Source organism: Loxodonta africana, chromosome 8 (genome assembly GCF_030014295.1).
Source record: "Loxodonta africana isolate mLoxAfr1 chromosome 8, mLoxAfr1.hap2, whole genome shotgun sequence".
Classification (NCBI taxonomy): domain Eukaryota; kingdom Metazoa; phylum Chordata; class Mammalia; order Proboscidea; family Elephantidae; genus Loxodonta; species Loxodonta africana.
This window is the reverse complement of record NC_087349.1, coordinates 125,505,590-125,532,929: the sequence shown is the minus strand read 5'-3', so window position 1 is coordinate 125,532,929 and position 27,340 is coordinate 125,505,590. Positions and strand designations below refer to the sequence as shown.

Genomic DNA, 27,340 nt, shown 5'->3' with positions numbered 1-27,340 from the left:
ATGAAGCGAGTCCCGCGGGCCGCCCTGGCCCTGGGGCTGCTGCGCCTCTGCCTGGGTGAGTGGCCGGGCGGGTGGGGGCAAGGGCGGGGACCGTGCACTTCCAGAGTGGGACTCCGCCCAGCCGGGTGGTCTGACGCCTGCCCAGCTGCCCCACGGGGAGTGGGCCCTCCTGGGGCGCTTCTCCCGACGTCCGTGCCCTGGAGCCCGGGGCTCATGCCCCGGACCCCTACTGACTCCGCAAGCGGGACGGGGGTGTGTGGAGGCTGCTGTGATGACTGCGTGGGACAGGGGAGGGGGCCCAGCTCCCCACCCGCTTGGGCACGCTTCTCGGTGTGGCCTTGAGAGGGGCACTGCCACTCTCTGGGCACCGATTCCCTGTCTACCCGTTAAAGGGGATGGGATTAGCCCCTGCCTGGCTTCCAGCGCCCAGATGGTGTGTGACCCTGACAAGCCTGAACGCCAGCCGTGACCGCAGGAGATGCAGTGGGCAGGGGGGCCTTTCCATGGTGCCCCAGCCATCTCCGTGGATGCTCTCGGGCCGGGGAGGGGGGCGCCCGCCTGTCCAGGAGCGGGCTGACGCGAAGCTGGCCTTCCCGTGTCAGGGTGTCCATTTGTTCTCCCGCCTGTGTTCTCTTCCAAGCCCAGGCCAACTTCGCCCCCTACTTTTTCGACAATGGGGTCGGCAGCACCCACGGAAACATGGCGCTGTTCAGCCTCCCGGAGGACACTTCTGTAGGTCAGTAGCCCTGGCACCGCCGACCCCCCATAAGCCTCCCCAAGCGGCGACGCACATTCCGCTTGAAGCAAACCAGTGATTCCTTCGAGCCTATGGAGCGCCAAGCTTCCCGTGCTCCCAAAGGGCGCCCTGTTTGCGCTGCGAATTCCCCAGGGCAATGGCAGGAAAGGCGGTCACGGCTGCCATGGCAACCTAAACCGACCAAGTCCTGGAGGCTCTGCCCCGGGCCTAGCTAGACACAGTTTCAGCCAAGGCGGAGGGCAGCTGGGCACAGGACTCCGCGGCCTGCCCTCTGTTGGCTGTGTGACCTTGAGCAAATGCACTTCCTCCCTGAACCACCTATCTCAGGGCTCTAAAATGGCCCAGGGAGAGGGAACCCCCTGGGATGTGCAGTGAGAGAGAGAGGAGAGATTTGCATGCCCTCTCTCCATCCGGCTGGGGTTGGGAGCCCAGGGGAAAGAATGTGAGAAATGAAGAGGCACCTCATTCAGAAATATCCCAAGAACAAGGTGTGGAGGTGAGGGCCTGCACCCTGTCCTCCCAGTCTCTTCTTTGGCCTTCATGGCTGCTCCCTTTTGCACTGGCCCCCTGTGCCCTGGGAGCCCCCAACCTTGGCTCTTGGGACTGGAGTCATTCAGGCCAAAGGGAGAAACAGGCAATGGAGTGAGGCCCTGGGACCTGGACAGCCTCTGTAATCTGCATGATAGATTAACAACCTGTGACGTGGCTGATGACAGCATCTCACAGATGACAGCATCTCACTGACAGGTCTCAGGCCCAAAGATAAGAGTGGTGAGCAGCCCGCAGGGCAGGGTGAGGCCCTCAGTAAGTGCCTGACTCTTGGCCACAAGTTTGGCAGGGAATTGGATATTCACTATATAAATGAATCCTTGGTCCTTGGCGCTTGTCCTTTTAGGAAAGCTAGGTCCTAGCTTCTAGGTTTCCTCCCTTTGTCCCCTTCCAGGCTCTCACGTGTACACACTAAACGGCACAGACCCTGAGGGAGACCCCGTCTCCTACCACATCAGCTTTGACCCCAGCACTAGAAGTATCTTTTCTGTTGATGCCAACTGTGGAAACGTCACCTTGGTTGAAGAGCTGGACCGGGAGGTACAGGATGCTGCAGGGGGGCAGTGGAGCCCTCCCCTGCCCTGGGCTCAGAGACACCTCTGTGGCTGGACGATCCCCTGAGAGGCCCAAGGCCACTGCGGGAGACCTTCTGTGGAGCCTCTGGAGGGGACAGTGGGATCTTGAAGCTGTTTCCTGTGCAGAGGACTTAACTTTCAGAGTGAAGAGTGGGGCTCCTGTAATGAGCAGCTGCTGGCCATGCTAGTTTTTTCAGCATGTTCAATTTGGAAGAAATTCTGTTTGCACTTTGCCTTTCAGAAACATCATAAAATGATTTTTTGGCCTGTCCTATAACCCACAGCAAACTCAGACAGCAGATCAAGGCTGCAAGGAGGGGTAGGGAGGGTAGGCCTGAATTTGGCAAAACTCCTCCCATCTGAGCCACTCTGAGTCTGTTGGTGACAGGCCTGGGGTCTGTTTCCCTTCTGAGGCCCCACACAAGGCAGGTGGGCCTAGGGGGCCACACAATGGACCTCAGCTGTGAAGCTGCAGCGATTCTAGGATGCTGACAGAACCCACCAGCCAAGGCCAGGGTGGAGAAAGGCAAGGGAGGGTCTCAGAGGCAGCTGGGGGTCACAACACCTCCCTCCTGGCACCCACAGGGACCTAGTGAACCCAGTACCCCCACCTCTACCCCCACCAAGGCCCCATCAGGAACACTTGGGACACCACAGAGCTAGGTCTCTGCAGAGCTGTGGAATATGGAAAAGACGGGAGAAAAAAAGTGTGGGGGAGGGGAGGGGGAGGAAAGAAAGGAAATCATCTTCCCGAACTGGCACACTAGGGTTAGCTCTCTCCTTACCCCAGCGGGCCTCGGCAATGCATCTGGGCTGATGAGAACCCCACACGAAGCAGGGTGGGCTGTTTTGGCCATGCCTAGCACACTGTCATCCCCAGCCCACCCTCCTCTGGGGCTCCTGTGGTGGGCACAGTGAGGCAGGAAGAGCTTCCTCAGGCCTCGGGTGTCCCCACGGGGCATCAGGACCCCAGACACTCACTCGGTCTTTGTGCTTCCAGAGGGAGGACGAGATCGAAGCCATCATCAGCATCTCTGACAGCCTAAATCAGGTGGGTGCAGACCTGAGCTGGTCCCCCAGCAGCAGACAGCTCCTGCCCAAGCCCACCTGGAGGGGGGGTGCTCCCTGGCCAACCCAAGCCAGGGCCCAGCAAGGTCTGCCCCAAAGAGCCCACAGTAGGGCGCTTCGGGGAGGCCACAAGGAAAAGGAAGGAAGGAAGAGAGAGGAAACGGGGAGACCAAGGTCTGTCAGTTGTGCTCCTGAGGGGTCTGACCCACCTTCCTCAGTCCTCTCAGACCTGCTGTCCCATCTACCTCCAACCTGGCTCTTGGCTCTGTACAGTCACCCAGGCCCCTCCTTCTTCCTCACCTCCTCCTTCCAGCCACCACTTCTCCCCAGGCCCCCTCAGGGCTTCCCGGGACAATTGTACCATGTCCCCCATCCCTGCTTCCTGTCTGCTCCACCCCCATCCACTTCCATCTGCTGCTGGGGCCCATGAGGTAGAGCAGACATCTGGCCACCCCCAGCTCAGAAAGTGCTAACAGCTGGCCTGACTGCCCTCAGAGTGAAATCCAAGCTTGAGTCTGGCCTCCCTTGCATCACCTGTCTACCTACCCACCTTCTCTCCCTCCCCCACCCTTTCTCCCTCCCCCACCTTCTCTCCCTAACCCACCTCCTCTCCCTCACCCACCCTTTTTCCCTTACCCACCTTCTCTCCCTCACCCACCTCCTCTCCCTCACCCACCTCCTCTCCCTCACCCACCTTCTCTTCCTCACCTACCTTCTCTCCTTCACCCACCCTTTCTCCCTCACCCCTTTTTCTCCCTCACCCACCCTACCATCCAGCTGTGAACTCAGCACACTCCCCACCTCTTTCTGCTTTTATGCTCACTGCTGTTTCCCTAGAACACATTTCCACATCGTCTCTTCTCACCTGGCAACTGCCACCGGGTTTTTCACTTCCCCTGTGGAGCTTCCCTGATCCCCACAGGCTGGGGTGAATGCCCCTTCTTAGCCTCTGAACACAGCCTTCTCAATAGGCACTCATGCCCCCAAGGGTGCATTTGCCTGGGCCGTGGTGCCCATGGTGGCCTTGAAGCTGTGCCACGGAGGCCCTGCCCACAGAGCCTGACATAAGGCTATTGCAACCCTATCACCCTGGAGGACACTGCTACCATCCTGGTATCTGCTTGTCTTTGCCCTCTTCTCCCATCCATCACCACGGCAAAATGCACCCATTAGACAGTCTTCTCCGTCTCAGGATTGAACACAGTGCTTGGTGCATAGATGAGTAAAAGAAGGAAGGGAAGGAGGGAGGGGCAGAGACATATATCTGGGAACATTAGAACTCACTGAACCTTTATCCCCCAGACAGTCTCACTGCCCCAACCCCTATCCCCTCTGCCTCTTCTCAGGTGGCAGAAAAAGTCGTGATCCTGGTAACTGACGCCAATGACGAGGCGCCCAGTTTCATCCAGGAGCCATATGTCATCCTGGTTCCTGAGGTGAGTGAGGCTGCTGCATCCCACCCCGAGTGAAGCGGGCGTGCTCCTCCATCACTTGTCCCCTCCTCTTCCCTGCTCCTCACCTGTCACCACCCCCTCACAGTCATGGCTGTCCCAAAGGAATGTTTGTTCACTATCCTCCGTTATAATACCAATATTCTACTATTTATTGTAGAAAAGTGAGCTATGTAGCAAAAAAGAATTTTAAAAAATCACTGTCAATCTCTCCAACTTAAAACAATATTGTTACATTTTGGTGTGTCTCCTTCTAGTCTTTTTTGCAATTATAGGACTTTATTTTCTTTTTGTCTTCCATAGTTGTGACTATACTAAACATACGCTTTTTTGTGTCCTATATTTCATTTAATATGCAATATGAGCATTTTCCTCATAATTGTAAAGTTTGAGTAACTATCATTTTAATAGTTTCCATTAAAGGAACATTCCATATTTACTGAGTCATTCCCTTATGTTTGAATATTTAGGTTGCTTTATAAAAAAAAAAAAAATTTTTTTTTATGGTTTTGCAAGGAGACTTGGTTGAGCCTTGGTTCAGCTCTCAGCAACTAACCAAAAAGTCAGCTGTTTGAAACCACCAGTTGCTCCACAGCAGAAAGACGTGGCAATCTACGTCTGTAAAGATTTCAGCCTTGGAAACTCTACGAGTCAGTTCTACTCTGTCCTATGGGGCCGCCATGAGTCTGAATTGACTCGATGGCAATGGGTTTGGTTGTTTTCTTTTTTTCACATTTTTGCTGCCATGAACAACACCAAATCTCTGAGAATCATTTTTTTTTTTCTCTAATTAACATTATTTCCTTAAGATTTAGTCCAAGATTTTAAGTTTCTGGGTGAAAAAATCTGAGTGCCCCTGAGGGGTTGCCATATCACCTTGCCAGAGCAACCTGTTTGCTCTCTCCCCGCATCCCTCACCAACACTGGGGATTCTCCAGTCTATAAATACTCGCTAATTCAGCGGGATAAAGCTGTTTCTTTCTGTAAATTGTACGTACATGATTCCTGGTCATATGGGCATTCCCATGTTCATTGGCCATCTTTTCATTTGTGGACTGTCTTTCCTATTTTAAGCCCTTGTCTATTTTCGGCCTTGGCATTTCCTCCCTGTCTTCGTGAGGTCCTCCTCCTGTCGCTCTCTTTTTGTTTTCCGTCTGTCCTGCACCCACTCCCCCACTCGGGCTCCTGTGTTTTCCCTCTGTCTCCCACCGACTCCAGCTCCTGTGTCTTCCCTCTGTCCCCTACCCACTGCAGCTCCTGTGTCTTGCCTCTGTCCTGCACGCACTCTATCTCCTGTATCTTCCCTCTGTCCTGCACCCAGTCCAGTTCCAGTGGTTCCCCTCTTTCCCCCGCCCACTCCGTTCCTGTGTTTTCCCTCTGTCCTGCACCCAATCCAGCTCCTGTGTTGCAACCCCTCCCCTGTAGGAAGCTCCCGTGCTGGTAGCACTGCCTTTCACCTCTGTTTTGACCTTCCCCTGGCCAAGCCACCCCCACCCCTGTGGCCCCCCAGCACTCCAAGTTTCCACCCATTGCCCTTGGCTGACACTCCCTGTGGCTGTGACTCCTCAGGACACACCTGCTGGGAGCAGCATCTTTAAGGTCCATGCGGTGGACAGGGACACAGGCTCTGGAGGGAGTGTCACTTACTTCCTGCAGGTAAGGTGGGAGGCACAGGATGTAACCAGAGGCCCCAGGCTGGGGGTACACCAGGCAGCCCCTATCTCCATTGCCAAGGCCCTCAGGTCAGCACCTCTGCTGTTCCCAAAGATTTTCAGAGATGCCTCATGTGATCCCTAAAGGGTCTCAGAAACACATGGGTAAGGCAAAGAGATGGGGACGTGCTGGGATCCTGGGGCAGACCTCTTTCCCTGACTGACCCGTCTGGACTGTCTGGCAGGTGGTCTGCTCCTTCCCTTTGTCCAGATCTCTCAGACCTCTAGCTTCTTCCCCAGGAGAAGGCCAGGTGTACCCACCCAGGGTGGACAAAAGCTGTCTGGGCCTAGAATGGTCAGTGAGAAAAAGGGCAGAGGGGGCAACCCCTAGGAGGGGCCAGAGCTCCAGTCAACACCATGTCATAAGGCAGGCCCCTTCCCCGTACCTCTGGCCCCTCCGTGGCTCCCCAGAACGAGCCTCACTTCCTTCTGGCAGCTATTTCTGTAGCATTCTCTCTTCTCTTCACATGTGCTCACAGCTTTCAACGTAGCAGCCCATGGTGGCTACAAACACAAGTTTTGGAGAAATTCCCTGGAACCAAGGAGCTCTGGAGAGGTCCTGCCACTGGCTGCTCCTGTGACCTTTATTTAATTTCCTAAAGCAGCTTCCTCCTATGCAAAAGGGGAATCACAAAAGCGGCTCCTCCTTGGGTTGCTGTGAGGGCTAAGTATGCATAAAGCATCTGTAACAGCGCCTGGCCCACAGCCACCCCCCTAGATGGAGCGGCCTCCCTCTCTGCACCCTCCACCCACTCCACCTCCTCAGGGGTTCCTCACCTGCCTTTGTCACAGTCACTGTCATCTCCTGACCCTCCCCCTAGATGCTGCCCACAGCAACTTCTAGGCTTGGTTTGAAGGTCCGGAAGGATCTCTCCTTCACTATGGCTTTCAGCCCTGCGCCTCCAGGTTAGGGCCCTTTGCTGACATGCAGGCATTCTTTCAGCTGCTGAAACTTCCAGGCAAGAGCTTAGCCCAAAGCTGAGCCCAATTCTTTTTTCAACTGAGGGAAAAGATGAGGCCCTGCTGGAAGAGAATGTTCCCTCCCGATTTTGAGGGGGAAGTGGCAGGGGAAGCCCCATGAACGGGGATCCAGGGAGTCAGAAATGATGGGGACCCTGGTTCCTGGAAGGAGGGGCAGTGAGGACCCCCAGAGGCCCAGCCTGCCCTCGCTCTTGCAGAATCCACACTCCACCAAATTTGCCATGGACCGCCACAGTGGCGTGCTGCGCCTGCGGGCAGGGACCACGCTGGACTACGAGAAGGCCCGGGCACACTTTGTCACGGTGGTCGCCAAGGTAACAGAGGGCAGCAGTCTGTCTGTCTTGGCCTTTGTCAGGGGATGCTGCCCTCGGATTTGAACAGGGTTAGGCTCCAGGTTGGATGGGGGCAGTTTGCGGCGCAGGAAGCATGGAGGGAGTGGGGAGCAGCTGCTGGGGATCTCTGTGGTGTCCGCTGGCCAGGAGGCCCTTGTCCCCTTACACCCCATGACCTGCCTGGCCCTCGGGGCCTCCATCTCACTTGCCAGACTGGCTCACTCTCCTCCTCCGCTACATGTGACCAATCACCTCTCTGAGCCTCAGTTTCCTCCCCTGTAAAGTAAGAACAACACTGCCCAGCTCTGAGCTTTACTGAGTCCATTGTGTTCCCAAAGTGCCTGGTGTGGAACTAGAGATTAGTGGCCCACTCAGGACATGTGGCCTCTCTCATCCAACATTTCTCAGATTCCTCCAAGATCAGCTGCCCCTCCCTCTGGGCCCAACATTCTGTCTTGCAGGAAGGCCCCCACCAGAGCCCTGCCCAGCTCCACCCATCAATGATGCTGGGAGGCTTGGCTGGCCTACCACCTACATCACAGGCTATCAGGGCGCTGCAGGGCCAAGTCAGATCCTGGAGAGCTCTACCGCATCCAGCCTGGGGACACAGTAGGTCCTCAGGAGGCGTCTGAGGCTTGGCTCCTGGCTGAGATATCGGAGGGTGGCTCTGACGCCCCTCCTCTGCCACTGGTGCCCATGAATTCCCTAGAGAGAATTAACCTGTTTCCAAAGGCACGGACCAGAGACCACTACCCACCAGCTCCTTTAGGGTCCCCAGGCCCCCCTCCTATCCCCCATGAGGTGAGAATTATCTCCACTTTACCTGGAAGTAGGCAGAAATGCAGTCAGTAGCTGGAGCTACCTTCGAACTCCATGTCCGACTCCAGAGCGCAACCCCTCTTACACTCCCCCAGGACGGCGGAGGGAGGCTCCGGGGGGCTGACGTCGTGTTTTCAGCCACCACCACCATCACAGTCAGTGTGGAGGACGTCCAGGACACGGCCCCTGTCTTTGTGGGCACACCATACTACGGCTACGTGTACGAGGACACGCTTCCGGTGGGTGGCTGCTCCTCTCAGCCCAGCGTCCCTCCAGGTGCCTCCTGCCCCATCTTCACACTTACCGGGGTCCTTAGGGTCCCTGCTTACTCACGGCAGCTAGGCTTAGGCCCTGACTATAGAGGAAGACACACACACGATGTCTGCAGCAGGTGTCAGGGAGGACTGGTCCAGGCGTGTCTCCATCATTCAGACCTGCCACAGCCTGGCAGCCAGGGCAGACCCAGAGGGCTGAGCTAGAGGAGAGTGGCCAGCAGGCAAAGAGAGGCTCGGTTTGGGTTGGCAGCTCTTTCTTTGCATCTCACGTCAGTGGGAGGCTGTAGCCTCATGAGGACGAGGTTCTTCTGTGCCTCCCCATCCCAAGCCTGCAACCTAGGCCACTCACATGAGCTGGTCTCCAGCACTGTGCTGCCTGAACCACCGAGACACCTCCCCTACCAAAGCCCTGCTCCAAGGCTGGCCTCAACTCCCTTCCCCCTTCAGTGCAAATTACAGCTCCTGCTCCTGTCTTCAGGCCCCTCAGTGACTCCCCAGAACTCATAGAAGCCCACTCCTCAGCCTGGTGTGTGAGGCCAGTCCCCTCCATCACTGGAGCCCCCACAGTGCTCCACGCAGCCCACCTGCCTCACCACACTGCCCCCGTCCCCTGCCTGGAAGGTGTCCCAGTGCCCCTGTCCTTCTGCGTCCAGTTCAGGCTCCTCTTTCCCTGGCACCTCTGAGGTGGGAGCTCCCCCTCTGCTTCCAGGTGCCCTGCGCAGACATCCCTTGGTGAGTATGTCTGCCTTGGGGTAAAACCTTTTGCCATCCCCCAACTAGATTGAAGGCTCCCAAGTGCAAAGACCAAAGGAGCCACCCTGGGTCCCCAGGCCACACGCCACCTCTCAGGCCCAGCTGCAGCACTCTCTGTGGGCCTGAGTTGTGTTCTCAACTCTCCGTACCCCTTTTTTGATTTCTCCAGACTTTATGAAACAATGAAAAACATTTTGAGGCCCCTCCCATGTACTGGCACACATTGAGATATACCTTTCCCAGAAGCTGGTAGCCTAGTGTGACGACAGCACAGAGTAGGGAGAGAAATGCTGGCCCAGGAGGGGCGGTGGGGTCGGGGGGCTGCCAGCAGGGTGGGGGCACCTAGACAGCCCTATTGGGAGCTAACAGCAGAAAGAGAATCAGGGGAAAGTCTTCCTGGAAGAGCAGTGGTGCTCAGACCACAGCAAGAAGTAGCCATGGGTTTTGGCACCCCTGCCCCTTTAAACAGTACCCTGGGCCCCACAGGATAAAAATCCTCATTCCTTCACCTTACATTTGAGGCCCTCTATGGCCTCCACCCACACCAACCTTCCTCTCCCCTCCCTCTTCACGGACCCCTGGGGTGTGACCAAGACAAAGGTGGATGAGGGGTGCCAAGGAGGCTGGAGGGTGGAGGACAGGAGAGGGAAGGGCAGCAGAGGGAAGGGCTGAGTGTGGTGTGTGGGGACGGAGGCTGGGGGCATCCCTGGGCAGCCCATGCACCCAGCCCATGTGGGGCCAGGAAGAAGCAAGAGCCCAGCAGGCTCCCTCCCACACCCGGAGCTCCCAGCAGAGTAGGTGGGGCATGTTCCTACCGCCACACTCTGTCCAGTGATGGGTCAATCTCTGGGAATGGGAGCACCCAGCATCACCCACTAGCCTCAGCAGCTGCTCCTGCTCCCCAGGGCTCGGAGGTGCTGACCGTGGTGGCCATGGACGGAGATCGGGGCAAACCCAACCACATTCTCTACGGCCTCGTGAACGGTGGGTCAGGAGGCTTGGGCTGCTGCTCTGACTCTGGGTGACCAGAGGGAGGTCCCAGCCTCTCTGGGCCCCAGTTCCCTGTGTGTAGAATCTGGAGGGCCACTGTAAGGAGAAAAGGGGCTGGGCCCTTCCAGGAGGCTGTGAGTCTTCTAGGGTGTTTGCCCCCCTACCACTTGTCTTTTTATCTAGCAGTAGGGAGGGCTACCTGGGGCCCAGAGTGAGCCAGGAGGAGCTGGTTCACGGACCCTTTACCTTGGGCACGCCTTCACTAATGAGAATGGTTGGCAACATTCCTTACACTCTAAATTGCTATGGTTTTTCTCTTTCTTTGTAATGTTTTGGCCTACAGCAGATAGCTGAATTAAATGCAGTGGTGATGTGGCATCTCCCTAGTAGAAGTCCTACATATGGATGAGAAAACTGAGGCTCTGAAAAGCCAAATGGGCATCCCAAGTTCCCACCACTGGATCTGAACCTGAGTCTGCTGGCTCCAGAGTCCACCATGCTTTTTCTACAAATAGGCAGCAACTGAGCAGATGGAGCTGTTCCTAGCGTAGCTATTTTCTACAGGGCCAGGCCATCACACCTGGTGCCCGATCCCAGACATGCACATGTCTGTATGCTTCACCCAGAACCACCACCTACTGGACCCTGTCCTCAGGACATGCCCAGCCACACTCACCCTGGAACAAACCCACCATCGCACACAGACCCCAAATACCTACCCTCCCCACCATCACTGCAAAACTGTACATAATTACAATTAACCCACCCTACCCCACCTCCTCTCCCCTCCCCTGCTCATCTCCCCTCCCTTTCTTCTCTCCTGTCCTCTTCTCAACCTTCCCATCTCTCCCTCTTCTCATTCCTTTCCTTTCTTCCCTCCCCTTCCTTCCCTCTCTCTCCTTCCTTCTCTCCATGTCTCTTTCTTCCTCCCTTACTCTTTCACACACACGCAGCACTATGGGTAAAAGGAGGGAGGCAGTATGGAACCTGGAGCTAGATAGAAGCAAATTCAAGGCTCAGCTCTGCACTTACTGTATAATCTTAGTTACTTAACCTCTCTGAGACTCAATTTACTCATTGGAAAAACATAGATAATAGTGCCGGCACTCCCCGGGTTACAAACGAGCTCCGTTCCTGACTATGTCTTTAAGTCAAATTTGTAGGTAAGTTGGAACAGGTGCGCTTGGTTCTTATTTAACCTTACTTTAGTGCAAGAAGGAAACCCTGGTGGTGTAGTGGTTAGGTGCTATGGCTGCTAACCAAAGGGTCGGCAGTTCGAATTTGCCAGGAGCTCCTTGGAAACTCTATGGGGCAGTTCTGCTCTGTCCTATAGGATGGCTATGAGTAGGAATCAACTCGACGGCACTGGGTTTTTTGGGTTTAGTGCAAGAAAAGTCTCCAAGCCTTGTCAATGATTTAAAAGTTGCATGCAGCAAGTGAAGGTGACCATGATGAAGAATTTGTTTCAAGTAGGGGTTGATTCAATTGTTTCAAACTGAGGGCAAATTTACATAACGTTAAAGGACAAGCATAGTGGAGAACAGAAATTCCAGAACACTTCATTGTGCTCAGGAGGAACCTGCACATAGACCAAAAGGCAGTCATTTGAGCAGACAACAGAATACTGCATGGTTTAAAGTCAGGAAAGGTGTGCATCAGGGTTGTATCCTTTCACAATACTTATTCAATCTGTATGCTGAGCAAATGATCCGAGGACCTGGAGTATATGAAGAAGAATGCAGCATCAGGATAGGAGGAAGACTCATTAACAACCTGCAACATGCAGATGACGCAACCTTGCTTGCTGAAAATGAAGAGGACTTGAAGCACTTACTGATGAAGATCAAAGATCACAGCCTTCAGTACGGATTATGTGTCAACATAAAACAAAAATCCTCACAAGTGGGCCAATTAGCAACACCATGACAAGCAGAGAAAAGACTGAGGTTGTCAAGGATTTCATTTTACTTGGATCCACCCACAATCAACACCTGTGGAAACAGCTGTCAAGAAATCATACAACCAATTCTGCTGCAAAAGACCTCTTTAAAGTGTTAAAAAGCAAAGACCAAAGACATCACTTTGAAGACTAAGGTGCACCTGACTCAAGCCATGGTGTTTTCAATTGCCTCATAGACATGAGTCAGAATCAACTCAATGGCAACAGGTTTTTTTTTGGTTTTCATATGCATGAGAAAGCTGGACAATGAATAAGGAAGACCAAAGAAGAATTGACACATTTGAATTATGGTGTTGGTGAAGAAAATTGAATATACCATAGACTGCTAGCAGAACAAATCTGTCTTGAAAGAAATGTGTCTTGGAAGAAGCACAGACAGAATGCCCCTTAGAAGTGAGGATGGCAAGATTTCCTCTCACATACTTTGAACAGGTTATCAGGAGGGACCAGTCCCTGGAAAAAGACATCATGCTTGGTAAAGTAGAGGGTCAGTGAAAAAGAACAAAAGATCCTCAACTAGGTGGATTGACACAGTGACTGCAACAATGGGTTCAAACACAGCAATGATTGTGAGGATGGTGCAAGACTGCGTAGCGTTTCAGTCTGTTGTACATAGGGTTGCTACAAGTTGGAACCTACTCAACAGCATCCAACAACAATAACAGGAGTTGTCCGTAATTCAGATGTTCATAACCTGGGGATTTACTCTATAGAGGAAACTTTGATAAGATAATAATGCATGGAAAGCAGGTGGCACCCAGGCCAGCACAGTTCCCCTCTGCCTCCTGTGGCCCTGTGCAGAACTGCAGGGTGCATCTCTGATCTGACAGGGAGTGATGGAGCCTTTGAAATTAATGAGACGTCCGGAGCCATCTCGGTCATGCAGAGCCCTGCCCAGCTCCGAAGAGAGGTGTATGAGCTGCACATACAGGTACCCTCCCTCTGGCATGCCCTTCCTTGCCCCTCCTTGGCTCTTCCTTTGGGTGGTGGGGGCCTTCCCTTCCTAGAATGAGCGTACCCCACAGAAGATGCATCCTGGTGCACCCGTGCCACCCTCCTCCTGACAGTTTCACTGCCAGCTCTCATCTCCACCAGTGCTATCTGAGCATCTGGTGCACCACCTGGCCCGGTAGGGCTGTCTTGGCCCTGGGGAAGGACTAGGCATTGTCCCAGGAGCACCTACATCAGGTGCCTGTGTAGAGGCTGCAGAGATGCACACCAAGCCCCTGGAAAAGGGTACATGATTTCACAAGCAGACAGTTGTGAAAAGGCAGGAGGGGTGGTATTGAAGCAGTGCCTTGAGTGTGGGCAGGGCCACACAGGTGAAGCAGGTGAAAGGTGAGGTGGGTGGGGTGGAGACCTTCCCAAATATGAAAGCCAAGAGATCTTCTCAAGGCAGGAGCACAGGATGGATCTGGGGAGTGGAACTAGAGAGAAGAGTCCGTGGTCACATGTAGAAGGAGGAAAGGTTTGCCCCCAGGCTAGAGCCTGATGAGCTCAGGCCCTGAATGAGCACTCTGTGCTGTTCCCTGTGCAGGGCTGGCTTCCTGGGCATCCAACCTCCACACAGGAGGGTCCCACACTAGGCTTACTGCTCTTCTGTCGCCATCCTCACATTCTTAAGTTTTGAGCAAGGGGCCCCACATTTTTATCATGCACCGAACCTCACAAATTATGTAGCTGGCCCTGCCGAAGAGCAATAAAGAACTATTGAAAGGTTTTGAGCAGGATTAGAATCACATGGTGGAAATCTCAATCTGGTTGCCGATCAGGCCAACTAGGTTTCCAGATTTCACGAGCTTGACACACAACAATTTCCAGGGCCCACTCTGGGAGACAGTGATTTTGTGTGTCTGGGGTAAGCCCAGGACTGTGCATACTACAAGCTCTCAGCCTGGCATTGGAGATCTGACAAGAAAGACCAGGTGCATCTGAGAGTCTGGCACCAGTCCCAGCCTGGCATTGGAGAACCAGTGATCCAGACTAGGCTGTGGAAGGAACTGGCTGGAGGCTGGGAGGTAATGCCTTTGATGAAAAGGACAGATCAAGAGGGCCTGTGCGGGTGAAGGAAGGTGGAATGGCAGAAATGGACAAATTGAAAAATATTAAGGAGGTTGACTCCAGAGAACATGCAATTGGTTGCCGGTGAGGAGTAGAAGTGGGGGGAGGAAGCCTGGGTGGTACTTGCTGTTAGGAACACAGGAGAGGAGGAAATTTAAGCAGAAAGGCATGGTGGGTGTGGATGCCTTGGCCCTTGGCGGATGTGAGTTGAAACGTCCAAACTTGGGTATAAAATTTGGAACTTGGGGAAGATATTTGGGTCAACATACAGATAGTTGTTAAAGCCACAGGAGAAGTGAGTTCAGCCAGAGGACCACTGCAGAGAGAGAGGAGTGGTTGGTCCAGCACACGCTGCAGGGGGCCTCAGAGCTTAAGAGGGAAGGAGGTCAGAGATTGAGGAGAATCTGCAGAGTAGAGCCACACTGGTCAAAGTTATAGAAGCCCTTGAGAAGGCAAAAGAAGACAACCATTCAGGGGCAGTACGGAAGCCAGTGTGGCATGGGCATGTCCTCCACTGAGTTGGGGGTGTGGGTGAGAATTGAGTGGGACGTAGGAAGTGGATATGGCTGTTGTAGGCTTCTGAGAAGGCAGAGTGGTGTGAGGAAGTGGGGTCCAGGAAGGGTCTTTTTAGGGTAGGTAAGACCAAAGCATGCTTGTAGAACAAGGGAAAGGAGACCCTTCAAGGGGGATTTATGATCTTTGTCACATGTTTCCCATGGAAGAAGTGCATACAGACTCTCAGCCCTGGCTGCACAAAGTTAGCAGCTTACAAGAACCCATATTTAGTATCTCCCATTTCCTGTGGGTCAGGAGTCTAGACCCAGCTTATCTGTTTCAGGGTGTGCAATAGCTGCAGTCGAATTGTCAGCCAGGCCTTGGGTCTCATCTGAAGGCTCTGCTGGGGAAGGATTCAGTTCCAAACTCATGTGGTTGTTGGAAAGACTCAGTTCTTTGTGGGTTTTTGGACTAATAGCCTCAGTTCCTTGCTAGAGGTTTGCTTGATGTCTCCCTCAGTTTCTTGCTGGTGGTTAGCTAGAGGTCACACTCAGTTTCTTGCCACCTGGGCTCTCCAATGTAATTGCTTGCTTCATCAGTACCAGCAAGGGAGAGATTCTGCTAGCAAGATGGAAGTTGCAGTCTCTTGTAACCTAATCACAAAGTGATATCTCATCTCCTTCACCATATTGGTTAGAAACAAGTTGCTAGGCCTGCCTCCACTTAAAGACAGGGGCTGCACAAGGGCACTAAAGCCAGGAGTAGGGACCGTTGGGCATCTTAGAGCCTGTCTGTCCCCAACCAGGTGACTGAGGTCGGCTCTGAAGGGCATCCAGGTGACCACGCCATGGTCTCAGTCATCATCAGGGTCGTGGACCTCAACAACCACCCCCCGACATTCTACGGAGAGAATGGACCCCAGGACAGGTTTGAGCTGTCCATGTTTGAGCACCCGCCCCAGGGTGAGATCCTTCGGGGCCTCAAGATCACCGTCAATGACTCAGACCAGGTGCGTGATCCTGCCCTCTGCTCTGCCTGCCTGCAGACCTCTCAGGCTCCAAAGCTACCTGACTCTGTGTCAGCCTTCACTTGTGTCTCAGGGCCAGGCAGGTAACAACAATGAAGGAAGCAAGAGGGTACAGCCAAGAGGGAGAGGTGGGAGAGCAGCTAACTGAAGACTGCTTAGCTTAAAGGTGTTCACAGTCAATTAGAAATGAGAAGCCAAGCAAACAAGAACACCTCTGCATCTGGCCCACAAAACAATAGCTTGTTAATATGTCCCATCACTTTCTTGGCCAGACACAGGGCCCAGTATTATGTGGTGGTTATTTTGCTTCATTCTCATAACTGACTAGGGGGTGGATAGCCTTGATATGCCCTCGTAACTGACTAGGGCCCTTGATACCCTCACCTGTAGAAAGAGGTAATGACACTCACCTCCCAGGGTTAAGGTTATATGAAGCCTCCTGGCTTAGCACAAATATGTAATAAGTTTATATTCCTGTTTATCTTTCCTGTTTCTCTCTCCAAACTCTATTGCCCAGGGAGCCAATGCCAAATTTAACTTGCGGCTGGTGGGACCCGGGGGCATCTTCCGAGTGGTCCCCCAGACAGTCCTGAATGAAGCCCAAGTCACGATCATTGTGGAGAACTCAGCTGCCATTGACTTTGAAACATCTAAAGTGTTAACCTTCAAGGTAGGTGGAGCTGTGCCCTGCCCTCAATGGGGCCAGGAGCTCAGACCAGTGGCTGGTCATTCCCGAGGGGTCCCTCTCACTCCTAGCCCCCTGGTCCAACTCCTGCACTCATCTCTTCTGCTGTGCCCAACTAGAGGAGCAGAAGGGGGAGGGGAGAGGAAGAAGGCTTAGACAGCCTAGGGAACTCCTGGGCTTCCAAACACCACTACCCCCAGGAATGCAAGGAAATGCAATGAATGTAAAGGAAAACTATTAACATAAACTATTTACTTTTCAGGATGGATGTTTTCTTATATGCCTTTTGACATCTATCATCTATTCTGATGAAACCCTAGCAGAATAGGGAAAATATTTCCATATAAATATATGGAAATAATGTGTTTTTTTAAATATACAAGTAATATAGTAATACAAAAAAACTAAACCATTCCCGTGAAGTCGATTCTGATTCATAGCAACACTATAGAACAGAGTAGAACTGCCCCATAGGGTTTCCAAGCGAGTCCTGGTGGTGCAGTGGTTAAGTGTTTGGCTGCTGACCAAAAGGTTGGCAGTTCAAATCCACCAGCAGCTCCCTGAAAACCCTATGGGGGCAGTTGTCTGTCCTATAGGGTTGCTATGAGTGGGAATTGATGGCAATGGGTTGGGTTTGGTTTTTATGTTTACTATTTATTACTACATTCCCAGCATAGTAGACTATATGATTGTCTGATTCAAAATGGCCAATACCAGTCCATTTCAGCTCACTAATGCCTAGGATATTGATGTTTATGCATTCCATTTCATTTTTGACGATTTCCAATTTTCCTAGATTCATACTTCGTACATTCCAGGTTCTGATTATTAATGGATGTTTGCAGCTGTTTCTTCTCATTTTGAGTCATGCGACATCAGCAAATGAAGGTCCCGAAAGCTTTACTCCATCCATATCAGTAAAGTCGACTCTACTTTGAGGAGGCAGCTCTTCCCCAGTCATCTTTTGAGTGCCTTCCAACCTGGGGGGCTCATCTTCCAGCACCACATCAGACAATGTTCCTCTGCTATTCATAATGTTTTCACTGGCTAATACTTTTCAGAAGTAGACTGCCAGGTCCTTCTTCCTAGTCTGTCTTAGTCTGGAAGCTCAGCTGAAACCTGTCCTCCATGGGTGACCCTGCTCGTATCTGAAAACCAGTGGCATAGCTTCCAGCATCACAGCAACACACAAGCCCCCAGTATGACAAACTGACAGGCACGTCAAAAAGAACGTTTCAAGATGTATCCTGAAGTACAACGCTGTCAGGGATAGGATAATATCTGTGTGCCTACAAGGAAGACCAGTTAATATGACTATTATTCAAATTTACGCACCAACCACTAGGGCCAAAGATGAAGAAATAGAAGATTTTTATCAGCTGCTGCAGTCTGAAATTAATAGAACATGCAATCAAGATGCATTGATAATTACTGATGATTGGAATGTGAAAGTTGGAAACAAAGAAGAAGGATCAGTAGTTGAAAAATATGGCCTTGGTGATAGAAACAATGCTGGAGATCGAATGATAGAGTTTCGCAAGACCAATGACGTCTTCATTGCAAATACGTTCTTTCACCAACATAAACGGCAACTATACACATGGACCTCACCAGATGGAACACACAGAAATCAAATTGACTACATCTGTGGAAAGAGACAATGGAAAAGCTCAATATCATTAGTCAGAACAGGGCCAGAGGCCGACTGTGGAACAGACCATCAATTGCTCATATGCAAGTTCAAGCTGAAACTGAAAAAAATCAGAGCAAGTCCATGAGAGTCAAAATATGACCTTGAGTATATTCCACCTGAATTTAGAGACCATCTGAAGAACAGATTTGATGCATTGAACACTAGTGACCAAAGACCAGATGAGTTGTGAAATGACATCAAGGACATCATCCATGAAGAAAGCAAGAGGTCACTGAAAAGACAGGAAAGAAAGAAAAGACCAAGATGGATGTCAGAGGAGACTCTGAAACTTGCTTTTGAGCATCGAGCAGCTAAAGCAAAAGGAAGAATTGATGAAGTAAAAGAACTGAACAGAAGATTTCGAAGGGCCTCTCGAGAAGACAAAGTGAAGCAAAGAGCTGGAGATGGAAAACCAAAAGGGAAGAACGTGCTCGGTGTTTCTCAAGCTGAAAGATCTGAAGAAAAAATTCAAGCCTCGAGTTGCAATAGTGAAGGATTCCATGGGGAAAATATTAAACAACACAGGAAGCATCAAAAGAAGATGGAAGGAATACTCACAGTCATTATACCAAAAAGAATTAGTCGATATTCAACCATTTCAAGAGGTGGCATATGATCAGGAACCGATGGTACTGAAGGAAGAAGTCTAAGCTGCTCTGAAGGCATTGGCAAAAAACAAGGCTCTAGGAATTGATGGAAAATATCAATTGAGATGTTTCAACAAACAGATGCAGCACTGGAGGTGCTCACTCGTCTGTGCCAAGAAATATGGAAGACAGCTTCCTGGCCAACTGACTGGAAGAGATCCATATTTATGCCCGTTGCCAAGATAGGTGATCCAACCAAATGTGGAAATTATAGAACAATATCACACGCAAGCAAAATTTTGCTAAAGATCCTTCAAAAACAGCTGCAGCAGTATATTGACAGGGAACTGCCAGAAATTCAGGCTGGTTTCAGAAGTGGATGTGGAACCAAGGATATCATTGCTGATGTCAGATGGATCCTGGTTAAAAGCAGAGAATACCAGAAGGATGTTTACCTGTGTTTTACTGGCTATGCAAAGGCATTCAACTGTGTGGATCGTAACAAACTATGGATAACACTGAGAAGAATGGAAATTCCAGAACACTTCATTGTGCTCATGAGGAACCTTTACATAGATCAAGAGGCAGTTGTTCAGACAGAACAAGGGGATACTGATTGGTTTAAAGTCAGGAAAGGTGTGCATCAGGGTTGTATTCTTTCACCATACCTATTTAATCTGTATGCTGAACAAATAATACGAGAAGCTGGACTGTATGAAGAAGAACGGGGCATCAGGATTGGAGGAAGGCTCATTAACAACCTGCGTTATGCAGATGACACAACCTTGCTTGCTGAAAGTGAAGAGGCTTTGAAGCACTTACTAATGAAGATCAAAGACCACAGCCTTCAGTATGGACTGCACCTCAACATAAAGAAAACAAAAATCCTCACAACTGGACCAATGAGCAACATCATGATAAACAGAGAAAATATTGAAGTTGTCAAGGATTTCATTTTACTTGGATCCACAATCAACAGCCATGGAAGCAGCAGTCAAGAAATCAAAAGACGCACTGCATTGAGCAAATCTCCTGCAAAGGACCTCTTCAAAGTGTTGAAGAGTAAAGATGTCACCCTGAAGACTAAGGTGTGCCTGATCCAAGCCATGGTATTTCCAATCACATCATATGCATGTGAAAGCTGGACAATGAATAAGGAAGACCGAAGAAGAGTTGACGCCTTTGAATTGTGGTGTTGGCAAAGAATATTGAGTATACGTTGGACAGCCAAAAAAGCGAACAAATCTGTCTTGGAAGAAGTGTGGTCAGAATGCTCCTTAGAGGCAAGGATGGCGAGACTGTGTCTTACATACTTTGGACATGTTGTCAGGTGGGATCAGTCCCTGGAGAAGGACATCATGCTTGGCAGAGTACAGGGTCAGCAGAAAAGAGGAAGACCCTCAACGAAGTGGATTGACACAGTGGCTGCAACAATGAGCTCAAGCATAACAAAGATTGTAACGATGGCTCAGGACCGGGCAGTGTTTCGTTCTGTTGTGCATAGGGCTGGTATGAGTCGGAACCAACTCGACGCACCTAACAACAACAACAACAGTATTACTACATCAGAAACCCTGGTGGTGTAGTGGTTAAGTGCCACAACTGCTAACCAAAGAGTCGGTAGTTCGAATCCATCAGTCGCTCTTTGGAAACTCTATGGGGCAGTTCTACTCTGTCCTGTAGAGTCACTATGAATCAGAATCGACTCGACGGCACTGGGTTTGGCTTTGGCTTTTTGGTCTTTACTACATTAGTATCCCTGGTGGTACAGTGGTTAAGCACCTTGCTGCTAATTGAAAGTTTGGTGGTTTGAACCCACCAGTGGCTCTGAGGGAGAAAGATGTGGCAGTCTGCTTCTGTAGAGATTCTTTTTTTTAAAAAAACAAAAAAACAAAAACGCATTGCCATTGAGTCGATTCCAACTTAAAAGATCCTATAGGACAGAGTAGCGCTGCCCCATGGGGTTTCCAAGGAGCACCTGGTGGATTCAAACTGCTGACCTTTTCGTTAGCAGCCTTAGCTTTTAACCACTGTGCCATGAGGGCTCCAGCAAGCATAAATACTTAGTTAATATTATTTGTTATAATTACTTATAGCTAGCATCATGCTGAAAAGAGTAGCACTGAAAGCATTGTGAGCCAGGAACAGCACGTGGGTACCTGCTATCACCACTGCTATTTAACAGGATCCTGGAAGCAAACCCAGAGAAGTTACATAAAGGGAGGAACTATGAGGTGCAAACATTAGAAAGGAAGAAGCAAAAGCATTATTATTTGTAGGTGATGTGATTGCTTAGAAAACCTATGAGAAATGATTGAAGACTGTTAGAAACATAGCAAAATTTCTAACATGACTGATTAGAAAATTAATACACAAAATCCAATCATTTTCCAACATACAAAAGAAAAAAAACTTAGCAATGAGAAAACAAAATGGATTAAAAGATTCTCTCTTAAATTACAACCAAAAGATAAAATTCTTATAAGTTACCATGACAAGAAATGTGCATTATCTAAACGATAAAGAGGGAAACCCTGGTGGTGCAGTGGTTAAGTGCTACGGCTGCTAACCAAAGGGTTGGCAGTTCAGATCCACTAGATGCTCCTTGGAAATTCTATGGGGCAGTTCTACTCTGCCCTGTAGGGTCGCTCTGAGTCGAAATCGACTCTACAGCACTGGGTTTGGTTTTTGGTTTTGGTTAAATGATAAAGAATGTAAAATTTCACAGCGGGGTATAAAGAAGGCCAAAAAATAAAAGCATACCTTCTTTCCAAAAAAAAAAAAAAAAAAAACCTCAGCCTCCTTAAATTAACAAAGAATTCAATGCCACCCCAATTAAATTCACCCAGAAGTTTTGGCGGGAGGCTAGAAGAGGGGGCTTGAAAAAATTAATACTTGTTTTTGTCTGGAAAAATAGACTTACAAGATTAGACAGGGAACTTCTAGCGGAAAAATATGAGGCAGGAACTTGCTTTAACAGATGTTAAGTTATATATTATGAACCAAAGCAGTTTTAAAATTGGGACTAGGAAAGACAAAAGAAATTGAAATACAAACGGGAATTTAGTGCATGAGAAATATGGCGTTGTAAGTCAATGGGGAAAGAGATATTAGCCAAGGCCTGGGAAAGGGAAGCTGCTGTTTTAGGGAAAAGCTAACACTGAATTCCTAAATAAGGGGAGGTCATACCTTAGGTGATACCCTTGCAGGTGGTGGCAGGAATGGCTGGTCTTCAGCTGAGAATGGGTGCCAAGGCAGTGGGTGCCAGGCCAGCTCTGGGGACATGGGGTGGGGAGGCTCGCAGCAGGGTGATTGCCCCCCAGACTGTGCCCTGCTTTTCTTCCTTCCTAGCTTCTGGCCGTGGAGGTGAACACCCCAGAGAAGTTCAGCTCCACAGCGGATGTGGTGATCCAGCTCCTAGATACCAACGACAATGTCCCCGAGTTCACCTCCCACTACTACGTTGCCAGGATCCCCGAGAATGCTCCTGGGAGCTCTAACGTGGTGGCTGTCACAGTGGGTTAAGGACTGTCCCAGAGACTGGGGAGAGGGGTGGGTGCCCATTCAAGGGTAGAATAGACCCAGTGTGGCCTTGTAAAGTCAGACAAACTTTAGTTCAAGTTATAAAGCCCATACTCATTAGCTGTGTCCTTGGACAAGCTACTTACCCTCTCTAAGCCTTAGCTTCTTAATCTGTAGAATGGGGATAACAGCACCTCACAGGCTTGTATCAAGGACACTGAGCACAAGCCATGGGCCCACACCTCGTCTCTATAAAGGAAGAATAAATGCCCTTCCAGACCTCGATCTTTTGATCCCTCCAACACTGAGAACTCCTGGGAGAAGCACGAGGGTTCTAGGCCAGGCCTCCAGATCAGCTTCCCCCCTTCGTTGGGCACCCCAACTTCCCCTTGTTTTTCAGGCGAAAGCAGCCCTGGCACACATGGGCTGCCACTGTGCCCAGATAAAGGGACAGGTGCCACTGGAGCTCTCTCTTTCAGGCGGTGGATCCAGACACAGGCCCCTGGGGCGAAGTCAAATACTCCATCTACGGGCCTGAGGCCAACCTGTAAGTAGAGCCAGAAGTTGGAACAGAGCCCCCAGCTAGGGACTTGGGAGGCTGATGGTGGAGGGATCTGGGTTAAATGCAGGAGCAAGGTGGCAGAGGCCGGAGCCTGGTCAGAAAGTGAGTGTGAGGTTGAGAGATGGAGGTGAGCAGTACGGAGTCTGGGTAGAACTGTGGATGTGCTCAGGGAGGTGTCTGCAAGGGGGAGGGAAGAGGGCTTCTTGTCATGGCTGCACTAGGAACCATGGCTGAGAAGCAAGCAGTGCTGGCCTGGGAGGAATGGAAAGGCTGCAGTTGGGGCTGTTAAGCTCAATTTTGAAGGGTGGGTGAATGGATGGATGGGTCTGCCTCGCTCAGTCAGACTGAAAGAATAGGGAGCGGAGCAGATGGAACCTTGGAGAAGCTGTAGGATGACTATTGCTGCTTTATAGGGGCAGCTCATTAATTCATGTGTGTATGCATATGAAGGGTGCATTTGTGTGCATGTGTATATGTGCATGTGGCGGATATGTGTGCATACAGGCCTGTGTGTGCACACGTGTGTGCGAGAGTATGCACGTGTATGAGTGTGTGTGTGCACATACACACACATGCCTGCAGGCTGTGTGCACCTTGTGCCTAGCAGGTTCCTGATCCACCCCTCTACTGGGATCATCTACACCCAGCCCGGGGCCAGCCTGGATGCTGAGACCACTGCCAGGTACAACTTCTATGTGAAGGCCGAAGACCTGGAGGGCAGGTACAGCCTGGCTGAGGTGTTCGTCACTCTACTGGATGTCAATGACCACTACCCCCAGTTTGGACAGAACATCCAGGAGAAGACCATGGTGCTAGGGACCCCGCTGAAAATTGAGGTGGGCTTTGGAGGCAGCTAGCTCTCTTTGATCAGGAGGGCTCTTTCCCTGAAAGCCTGTTTCAGTAGCTGCAAGACGAATTGTGGCATAAAAATTAAATATATGTATTTACATACATTTGTATAAATATTGATATGCATTCCTACCATGTGCAAGGTACCTTATATATTCCACTCTCTACATAACACAGAAGAAACCCTGGTGGCATAGTGGTAAAGAGTTCGGCTTCTAGCCAAAAGGTTGGTAGTTCGAATCCACCAGGTGCTCCTTCTGTCCTATGGGGTCGCTATGAGTCAGAATGGACTCAACGGCAACAGGTTTTTTGGTTTTTTACCCAACACAGAAATAACCCCTGAGACAGAAGACATTATTGCCACTTTACAAATGAGAACATTGAGGTCAGACAGTTTCCATGATCAGTTGCCTTCACCCCTGTAGCTTGCCTGCTTGCCTCCAAAGCCAGCGCTTCACCCCCTTTCTCCCCATGGTGGAAAAGCTTACACTCTGAAGCCCAACAGACTGGGCTTTGGATGCCAGCACCCTTCCTTCTATCCTTATGTCTTTGGACAAGTTGCTTACATCCGCATGCTTTCATTTTCACAGCTGTAACATGGATTGAACAATACCTACTGCCCAGATGTGTTCTGAGGACAGACTGGCGTAATACTCATATCTAGGGCCTTGACTCAGAGGAGGGAACACAATCCATCCCTTCCCATTTCCCATCAACTCAGCCAGCCCCACAGGAGGTGATGCCTTAGCCAGTGTACACAAGATGGGGTCCTCAAAAAGCCAGCAACATCTTTCCCTCCCTGTCTGCAGGCCACAGACCAGGACGCAGAGGAGCCCAACAACTTGGTAGACTATTCCATCACCCATGCAGAGCCAGCCAACGTGTTCGAAATCGATGCACGCACAGGCGAGATCCGGCTGAAGAACTTCATCCATTCCCTGGACGCCTTGCACAACATCACAGCTGGCGGGGATGGCACATGGTCCCTTGAGGTACAGGCCAAGGACCGTGGCTCCCCATCCTTCAGCACCACAGCCTTGCTCAGAATTGAGATCACAGACACCGAGGTGAGTGGAGAGCCTGGACCAAGGCAGGGGCTGGAGGACCAGCCCAGGCCTCTCTGCACATGGCCAGAAGGAACAGGCCATCTCTAGCCTTCCTACAGAAGACCATCGGTGCTAGCAAGGGCTGCCCGTGTGGTTAAACACACAGGCTTTGGAATCGGAGGACCTAGGTTGGAATCCTAGTTTTCTTAACTGGGTGACTTTGGGCTTTGCTAAACCTCCATTTCCTTCACATGGGTGTTGAAAGAAAGAAGTAAAATCATTATGCTTAGTTCTTAGCTCAGTACCTGGCAGAAAACCATCTCTTAAGGGGTTTCTGACACATATGGGGAGACAGGTTCTCTGTAATCAAAGGTAAGCAACATCTTTGTTGTCTCTGGGTGGTACAAACAGTTAACACACTTGGCTGTTAAGCAAAAGTTCTGAGTTTCGAGTCTACCCAGAGGCACCTCAGAAGAAAGGCCTGGTGATCTGCTGGTGAGAATTAGTCATTGAAAAACCTATGGAGCACAGTTCTACTCTGACATACGTGGGGTTGCCATGAGTCAACAGCAATGGGTTAACCAGTATCTTGGTCTCACAAGAGCGGTGCTCAGCCAGAGCAGGCGTTCTGAATCTGAGTGTGGTTGTGGGTATTGTGTCCATCTGTGTGCACTATGCTGAAGAGCTGCACACAGTGTCTTCTGTGTGCGTTTTCCTGGAGTAGTGTGTGAGTTGTGCTCTCTGGGTGTGCATGGTTGCTAGAGGGGAGCCCATAGTGCTCCTCAGATTCTCCATGGAGTACCTGGCCCCAGAAAGTTTAGGAACCATCAGGCTTAGGGAGGCTCACAGCCTCGGGTTTGTCCTCGGGAACTAGGTGGGAACGACTGAAGACATGGGGATGGTTCTTTCTTGCAGGCGCTGTCCCGGGGCCCCATGGCCACCTTCCTGATGCAGACCAAAGACAACCCCATGAAGGCTGTGGGTGTGCTGGCTGGCATCATGGCCATCGTTGTGGCCATCACTGTGCTCATCTCCACGGCCACCTTTTGGCGCAACAAAAAGTCCAACAAGGTCCTGCCCGTGCGGCGCGTGCTCCGCCGGCGGCCCAGCCCCACACCCCGCACTCTCCGCATTGAGTGGCTCAAGTTCAGGAAGGCAAAGGCTGCAGCCAAGTTTGTCCTCAAAGAGGATGCTCCCAATGAGAACTGCAACAACAACAGGCTGGGGAGCTCACTGCCCCCCAGAGCCCCAGCGCCTCCACCTCCACCCAGAGTGGTGCCCACCATGGGCACTGCTCACTGGACAGTGCCTACGGTCTCTGGCTCACTGGCCCCCCAGCAGCCCCAGAGGTCACCTAAGCCAAAGGCCTTGGGAAGCTCCGTCCAGTCAGCTCTGGTTTCAGAGCTCAAGCAGAAGTTTGAGAAGAAGAGTGTAGACAACAAGGCTTACTTCTAGAGTGTTCTTGTCCCCCCTGCTTCCACATGACTGTCCTGCCACTTGGACCATGCTCCCCACCCTCTGCTCCTTAGGGTCAACCCTGTTCTTTACAATGGTGGAACCCCACATACAGAGCCCTGACACCCTTTTCTCTGGCTGTGGGGTGCATCTATCCAATACTTCCCAGTTCCCCAGATCCTTGACCCACCACCATGCCTCTCTCTGCAAAGGCTAGCAACCGACAAGGAGCCAGCTCTCTGTGTCTGCCACTCACTCATCCCAGTCCTCCCAGACCCGCAGGTCCTACTGGGTCTCAGCACCCTTGGCCAAGGAGCAGAGCTCTGGCCATCTGTGATAAGGCCAAATAGAATCTGGATCCTGGAGCCTCCAGCTAAGAGTAGCGCAGGAAAAGGGGCTCAGTCCTGGACAAGGTTGGAGGGCAGAGAACCTTGAGCTGTAGGATAACAAATGCCAGCAAAGGAGGGCAGCGAAGTCCTGGGATTCCTGCTGATTCTGGGGCCATTCATGGCTGCCTTGGGGAAGACGAGGGTGGTGTTGGGGCAGAGTGTAGGCTCCTGCTATGCCCAGTGGTACCAAGACGTGGAGGGCGTAAGATGGGCCTTGCCATGAGTGAGAGCAGATGACCCTGCAAGGGCTGCCTCAGACCCAGAAATTTCCACATGGTGGTGGCCCTAGAGGCATCTGGAGGAGCATCAGGACCCCTTTCTGAGGGGCTGCCTCACCAGAGGTCCTTGAAGAGGTAGTGAGGGGTTGTACATGGACATCAGGATGGAGATCTGGGAGACGTCCATGTCCATGTGTAACCTTGGGAATGTCGTTCAAACTCCCCGATCATCTTCCTCATCTGTAAGTGAAGACAGGAAGTCCTGCTGCCTCGCTCATGAGTCTAGGATGAGCATGGAAGAAAAGGTGAGGAGGGCTTTAACAAGTTGCAAAGAGGAACAAATCTAAAGTATTTTGTGAAGGGTCAGTTCTCTGGAGTCCAGCTCTTCCAGAAAGTATTTGTTTCCACTCATTGGCTCTTCTGAGCACACCCTAGAGGCTGGTGGAGCTCGGGCTGGGTGCTCTTGATCAGCGTCACCCTTCTGTTCCCCCATGGCATTGCCCCTGCCTTCCCTTCCCCCATCACTGCG

General features: G+C 51.2%; 1 protein-coding gene across 1 annotated transcript; it reads left to right on the top strand.

The window, feature by feature from the left end:
• On the top strand, positions 1-27,340 carry CDHR1 (cadherin related family member 1). Its single transcript, XM_010598246.3, has 17 exons — positions 1-55; positions 641-736; positions 1,701-1,846; positions 2,882-2,932; positions 4,296-4,385; positions 5,970-6,056; positions 7,291-7,407; positions 8,340-8,483; positions 10,178-10,256; positions 13,053-13,153; positions 15,584-15,787; positions 16,323-16,475; positions 22,122-22,286; positions 22,772-22,839; positions 23,462-23,690; positions 24,513-24,770; positions 25,665-27,340. Exons 1-17 carry the CDS (start codon positions 1-3, stop codon positions 26,202-26,204), a joined length of 2,583 nt encoding a protein of 860 aa, XP_010596548.1. The 3' UTR covers positions 26,205-27,340.